Raw genomic sequence first — 7,256 nt, 5'->3', positions numbered from 1 at the left:
TCAATTAAATATTTAGATATTGGAATACTAATGATGCTCATGACCCATAATTTCTGTTTCAGGAAAGACGCAGTGATTTAGCGAGTCTTATAGAAGAAGGAGTCTTAAATAATAGACCCTCAAGAGATATTATTGTCATAGCTAGCGAGGGTGGTGATGTCAATGGGTTGACTCAGTTCGGAGAGAGCCTCATCCATCTTGCTACAAGGCTTGGCAACTGTTCCTCTATTGTTGCCGTTGGTTTCCTTAAGGCAAACCTCGAGGTATTGAATTCCAGTTATGCAACTCCATTAGAGGAGGCTGTTAAAAATAATTGTGCATGTTCTGTCAAGGCTCTGCTATCAGTAGGTGCTAAGTATGACGTACGTTTACTTCGTGGAGACACCTACCTCCATATTGCTGCTGCTGGGGGCCATAATGGAGCTCTGGAAGTTCTACTTGAGGGAGGAGTAGATGTGAATAAGAAGAATCATCTCAATGAAACCCCATTAATCCGAGCTGTGAGAGCAAGTAATGACCGGGGTGTGCAGATGTTATTGGAGAAAGGAGCTGATACCGAAGTGGTATCAAAGAATGGAAAGAGCCTTCTTGAGATGGCTGTGGAGTCACAGAATGTTAAAATCTTTAAAGCATTACTGAAAGTGGGCACAAAATTTATTTCTGAGGATGGTAGCATTGTGATTCATTTATTGGCTCGCTTGGGGAACTCTGAAATGTTCAAAGTGACCAAGGAAATGGGCATACCTGCAAATATAAAAAACAAAAAATGGTCTCACCCCTTTACACGTTGGTTTAGATGTATTTTCTTTAAAAACTCTTATTGGAATGGCTTTGAATGTTAATGATAGAACAGGAAATGGTGAAACAGCACTGCATCTCGCTGCAGCCAAGGTAATGACATTATGGCAAGAGGGTGCAATTGTTGACTCACAGGATAATGATGGAACTTCTGCATTAATGATTGCTACAAAAAATTTAAAAGAGGAAATTACATTTTTCTTATTGCATAAAGGGGCAGATCCCAATATTAAAGACAATAAAGGTCGGACTACACTTCACTATGCCGCTGAAGGAGGCTGCGTTGGGTTAGTTACCTCTCTTTTGGAGGCTGGAGCCAGAGTGGATGACCGAGATAATGAAGGTAACACTCCAGCATTTGTTACAGCTGTAAATAATAAGCCAGCTGTCCTTGAGCTGCTAGTGGAGAATGGGGCTGACCTGGTTCATGAAGGATCACGATGGAGATGCAATAGTACATATGCGGCTCACAGTGGATATCTTGAGATTGTGAAGGTGCTGCTGGATGCTGGAGTGGCTGTGGATATGGAAGGTAAGGACCAGAGTACTGCCTTACATTGTGCAGCAGAAGCAGGACATATTGCTGTAGTAACAGCACTGCTTGATGCTGGTGTGACAGTGGATGTGAAAGGTAAGGACCAGTGGTCTGCCTTACGTTGGGCAGCAATGAGAGGACACCCCACAGTGGTAACAATGTTCGTTGATGCTGGAGGAGAGGTGGATTTGATAGGAAAGGCCATGTGGACTGGTTTACATTGTACATTGGTACATGCTCTGAAGTGGTTACTGTGCTGCTGGACCGTGGGGCAGATCTAGCTGCTAAGACAGGTAAAGGCTCCACACCACTAAAAAATCTTATTGGGGTCACTTGGCCGTGGTACAGCTGTTCCTTGACCGAGGTGCTGAACTTAATGTGAGAGATAATTTTGGACTGACACCCTTAGGCTACGCCATTGATAAAAATCACACAGCTATTGCAGATTACCTAAAGTCCAGGGGCGGGGTACTGTGATGTCAACACCCTGGTTGTCTTCTGTCACATTAAGTGTTAGTGGGTTTGAGTTCAGCACAACTGTAGTTATTGAATATGATTTGTTTGTTATTTAATATCAAGTGTGCTTGTTTTTATTAAACTTATTATTAAATTTTTAGATATTTATATATAAACCAATTTTATCAAGTGATGGTATCTTGCACTTAAGTATTAATAAAAAATAAATAAGTAACAAAATTACTTCTGTTTGCATATAATCTTTTTACTTTCTTGAGACTGGTTTTTATTGTTTAAATAAAATGAAAGTTGAGTTTCAAAACACTTTATTTCTTTAATCTTGTTGCCTGAAATGTTGGACTTTTGAAGAAATAAAGAGTGTTTTGAGGCTTAACTTGGATGCATTTTATTTTATTTAAACAAAAATTACTTCTCTTAGCCAAAACACTTACAAAATAAATTTTAAATTAGTATCTTAAGTTTAGAAAAAAAATAAAATTGAAATATATATTTGTACAAATAAGCCAAAGAAATGGCTTGACCATCGATTTATAGTTATTTGCAATAAAAAAAGGATTAAGAGCAAATAAAGTTCATATTATTTTTCTATTGTTGTCAATCAAGTTATCAACAAATTTATAACATGTACTACAAGCACAAAAAATATAAATGTGTATCTATATAATCAATAATTCTAACTTCTGTCCAACTAGGAACGAGAAAGATTTTTGTGCATTTGCCTTCACTCGAGACTGTTTATTTGTGTCCTTTAGAAATAGGGGTCCTCGAGACTAGCAGGGCAAAGTAGAGAAGGAAGTATCCTCCGCGCTTCCGCTTTCTGTGTTTCAATGTTTCTGTCTGTTCAACTTATTCATTTGGACAGCCCTGATGAAGCCCTGCAAAGTGGGGCGAAACGTTGGAAAATAAATAGTTGTAAACTATTTTTGTTTCACCATCTTCTTATATAAAGAGAAAGAAATGCTCAATGAGTGGCATCTAGGTTGGCTAAATACACGCTGCTTTAAGTACACTGCGATAAGAGACTGCATAAGAAAAAGCTGTGTCATTTGTTCGTTGTCACTGTTAATGACTTAAACATTCTAAGTTATATTAGTTACAAATTAAAAAATATATCAATACAATAAAAAAAAATATCCATTTAGGTTCAACATGTTTATTTTCTTATTGCTCCACAACTACATTTCAGCCATTGTTAAGGATAACTTATTTTAAATATCACAGATACAGTGCTGTTCAAAAGTTGCTGTCAATTCTGCCTTTGTCTAATTATATTTTAGTCTATCAATCTATTCCTTATCTAACTAATTTAATTTTTCTAATATTATTCAATTTAGACTTTTTATTATAACCTTTCACTCCCTTTATCAACAATATCAATGTATTGTTTATAAATGGAGTTATAAGCTTATAGTAAAATTGTAAATCGAATGATATTTAAAAAAGTAAATTAGTTAGATAAGAAATAGATTGATATACTAAAATATAATTTGACAAAGGCAGAATAGACAGCAACTTTTTAACAGTACTGTAGCTGTAATATTTAAAATACATTATCCTTGAGAATGGCCGAAAGGTAGGAGTGCAATAATAAGAAAATAACCATGTTGAGATTATATGGATATATTTTTATTATCATTGATAAACAAACCAGTCTCAAACAATAATTCAAATTATGTATTGTAATATCCTCTTTTTTGATTTAAAGTTATTTTTAATGTGGTTAGTCATATGTATCAACATTCAATATTGTTCAAAAAGTAAGCCAACCAATTTTCATCAGGCAAATATGAAGTAAGCTTTTCATCAAATAATTTTGAAAATAAACGAAATTTGGTTTCCTTCCTTAATTTGTAATTTCATATTAAAATTTATTAAGGTAAAGAACAGTGTTTAGCATTTATATCAGAAGTTTCAAGTTATTGAGTATTGAACTGTTCAGTAGAAGCAGAGATGGGCAATAATTAGCGATAGATGACACTAATAGCTAATATTTAATTGATATGACCCTTATTTATGAATGAATTATTGATAAATAAATATTGTATCCACAACAATTTTAGTTATTTGTTTCATCTATAGCTAATTTTTTCCCAACTCTGAGTAGAAGTAATGTCAATGGAAGCATTAAATTAGGCTAGATAGGTATCAAAAGTGCTAACTGAATGCTTTAAACTTTTTTCTAATCCTTCAATTAATTATTGGTAAATGTTTACTTTGGGCCCTCCAAGTAGGCGGCAAACCATTAGTACTTGACCAGAGTGTACATCGACAACCTGAAGGTACCCAAGTATTGACAACTCCTTATCTTAGACTAGTTTATAATATTAACCACTCTTCAAGAGGGAAAATTTCTGTCCTTGCACGCTTGCTTCTTTCTCCCATTAATTAAAGTTTAAGTTATAATACTCAACATTTCATCTAATCTTTGAATATCAATCCACAGATTCTCCTGAATTTATTGGATCGACTTGATTAGACTGTGTGCTCTAGTCTCCTTTAGATTGTTTCCAAATAAGAACTTTTTCTAGAGGGGCAAATTCCCTGTTGAAGTAGGGGTTAATTAATTTTTAAACGAAGGTTTGGAAATCGGTCACCTCTCCCCACTTTTCAGGTACCTCCGGGTTATCGATGTACAGTCTGGTGTATTAGTAAATGGTTGGCCACCTTTTTGGATGACCTAAAGTAAACATTTAATTTTTTTTCTGATCCTCTCAGAAACTGAAATTATATATTTAGGGCAGGCATTTTCCTAGGATGTTACAGCAACTTGATCATTTAAATCAACCAATCTGAAGTCCTGCTTTAAGTAACCAATTTTACATTTTTTTAGTTTTTTGATTAAACTCCGTAAATCAACGTATTAAATATCTGATAGGTTTTATCCACATTGAAATAGTTTAACGGGGTTAAAACGATGAATTTTTAAAAAAATACTGGAAAGTATTAGACATAAAATGAACAGAAGTAATAGAAAATAAAATAAAGGTTGTTTAAATTTTTAATTTTTTTGAAATTTATTTATAGACATTTACAAAAAATACATTTAGTAAATTTGATGCTAGATTCTAATGATCTTCCACGTATTTTTAGAACTGCTGGTAATGTTTTATAGTCCCAATTGATTTGGCTTTGTTTCAAATTGACAGGTTTATTTTATGTCTCTTTAACATGTCATTATTTTTTCCTTGATATCAAGGCACAAAATGCTTTCTGCAATAATACATAATTATACTAGAAACATCAATGAGGTTTTCCTTTTGTATGGCAAGATATTATATGTGTTTTTAAACTATTACGATCTACTGCTTTGTAAACACAATGAAAACATTGAAGTGGTTTTTCTCCTTTATGGTGAGACATAAAATGCATTTTTAAATTACGTGCTCTTACCGCTTTATATTTGCAATGAATACATCTGAGACGCTTTCCTTCAGTATGACGGGCAATTATATGATGTTTTAAAGTGCCAGCTTGTGATGTCCTATAATCACAATGAGGACACCGATGAGGCTTTTCTCCTTTATGCTGTGACATTACATGTACTTTTAAATTACTCGTCGTTACCGCTTTATAGTCACAATGAGGGCAGTGATGAGGCTTCTCACCAGTATGACAGGCCATTATATGTCTTTTCAAAGTTGTACGATCACTTGTTTTGAATTCACAATCAGGACAGTGATGAGGCTTTTCATCTGTATGATGAGCCATTATGTGCTTTTTTAAATTACCCTTTTGAACTGATTTATATTCACAATGAGGACATTGATGAGGCTTCTCATCAGTATGTTGGGACATTATGTGCTTTTTTAAATTACCCATTATAACTGCTTTATAGGTACAGTAAGGACAGTGAAAAGGCTTCTCACCTGTATGACAAGCCATTATATGATTTTTTAAGTAACTACGTGCGGCAGTTTTGAATTCACAATGAGGGCATTGATGTGGCTTTTCTTGCGTATGACGGGCCATAATATGCTTCTTTAAAGTGCCAATCCTTGATGATTTATAGGTACAGTGGGGACATTCATGAGGCTTCTCATCTGTATGAAGGGATATTATATGTATTTTCAAACTACCAGCTTGTGATGTTCTATAGTCACAATGGGGACAGTGATGAGGCTTCTCACCTGTATGGAAAGCCATTATGTGTGTGTTTAAACAGCTATTATGCGATGTTTTATAGTCACAATGAGGACAATTGTAAGGTTTCTCACCTGTGTGACAGGCCATTTGATGCCTTTTTAAATTACCCAGTATTACCGCTTTATAATCACAATGTGGGCAGTGATAAGGCCTTTCTTCTGTATGACGAGCCATTATATGTTTTTTTAAAGAGCCAGCTCTAGATGCCTTATATGAACAATGAGGACATTGGTAAGGCTTTTCATTATCTTCAGATGTTACATTAATGTTCATCCTAACTTTCAAATCATACTGACTATTCTCCTCTGTCTTTCTCAGAGAATCCATAGCACCTATAAATTACAATTAACATAGATGTAATAAAAAACAAATAAACATTTTTTTTTTCTGAATCAAATTATAAAATATTGATTTTTACCTAAACAAAGTTCATATAAAAACATGAAATAAAAATAAATTGCTAGTATCAATGGAACAAATGGTTTAATAAAGATAAGACTAAAAATCTTTGCTTACAAACCTTCCGGTAAACTGCTACTTAGCAACATTCATAAACACAGCAATAAATCTTGGTCATAACTGATTTTTAGTTGATATTTTAAAAAAAAATAAAAATCAATCATGCTAACTAATATCCTTCGTTGTTCCCTTACTTTATAATAGAAGGATTAGCCATAGCTTTTACTTTAACTTTAAAAAATTTAGAAAAATGGATAAAATTAAACTTTGATGGAAAACTATTATTAATCCTAGCCATTTTAAATTTATTCATCATATTAAATACTCACGAAAGAATAAATTATTACAGAATTTTAACACTAAAATAAAATCTCGAAACCAAGTATGAAAAAATATTGCTTGAGTAAGGACTAAACCCAAGTAATAATAAACCAAACATCTATAAATTTTAATAGAAAACTTACTATTAGACTTGCCTTCATTTGCCTTATCTTCGCTATCTAAAACATCAGCATTACTTGTACCTGAAAAAGTAACAACTGAGGCGATAACTCAACCATTTATGTTATAACTGAGATATAAATCATCTTTCTAAGAGTGAAAACCTACTTTATTAACCAAATTTTTATTTGGAACGGTAAAAATAAGTTAAAATAAAGATATCCTTCAGATTTGTTTGATAGATAGACCTAGGCTAGCTCAAACTATAATAAGATAATTGTTGCTCACCATCATCAGATACGAGTATTTCTCCTTCTTGTTTCATTTGATCAAGATCACCTGTCAAAATAAAAATAACAATAAAAACGAAAGAATTAAAGTAAATAATATCTTATTGAAGTAT

The 7,256-nt window shown here is 33.3% G+C and overlaps 3 protein-coding genes across 4 annotated transcripts in view; 2 read left to right on the top strand and 1 right to left on the bottom strand.

Annotated features, from left to right (window-relative positions):
* LOC136797269 (putative ankyrin repeat protein RF_0381) overlaps window positions 1–811 on the top strand; it is a 3,127-nt gene extending 2,316 nt beyond the window's left edge. Inside the window, exons 2-3 of the mRNA XM_067053376.1 lie at window positions 63–746; window positions 797–811. Of these exons, the coding sequence (XP_066909477.1) occupies window positions 63–746; window positions 797–811 (699 nt within the window). The remainder of the gene's footprint in view (window positions 1–62; window positions 747–796) is intronic.
* LOC106684383 (ankyrin repeat and protein kinase domain-containing protein 1) overlaps window positions 1–1,971 on the top strand; it is a 4,570-nt gene extending 2,599 nt beyond the window's left edge. Inside the window, exon 2 of the mRNA XM_014426434.3 lies at window positions 63–1,971. Coding sequence (XP_014281920.1) covers window positions 826–1,614 — 789 coding nt within the window. The 5' untranslated portion in view covers window positions 63–825 and the 3' untranslated portion in view covers window positions 1,615–1,971. The remainder of the gene's footprint in view (window positions 1–62) is intronic.
* Window positions 1,972–3,414: 1,443 nt separating this feature from the next.
* On the bottom strand, window positions 3,415–7,192 carry LOC106684382 (gastrula zinc finger protein XlCGF57.1; the record flags this gene model as incomplete). Of its 2 annotated transcripts, XM_067053375.1 has the most annotated exon segments (4): window positions 3,415–5,937; window positions 6,025–6,285; window positions 6,877–6,936; window positions 7,142–7,192. In XM_067053375.1, coding segments are annotated over 4 exon segments (1,259 nt in total), but the record flags the coding sequence as incomplete, so codon positions are not given.
* Between the last annotated feature and the right edge of the window lie 64 nt (window positions 7,193–7,256).

The sequence above is a fragment of the Halyomorpha halys genome, unplaced genomic scaffold (genome assembly GCF_000696795.3).
Source record: "Halyomorpha halys isolate HHAL.00 unplaced genomic scaffold, Hhal_1.1 Scaffold576.1, whole genome shotgun sequence".
NCBI classification, from domain to species: Eukaryota; Metazoa; Arthropoda; class Insecta; order Hemiptera; family Pentatomidae; genus Halyomorpha; species Halyomorpha halys.
This window is presented reverse-complemented; position numbering and strand designations above follow the sequence as displayed.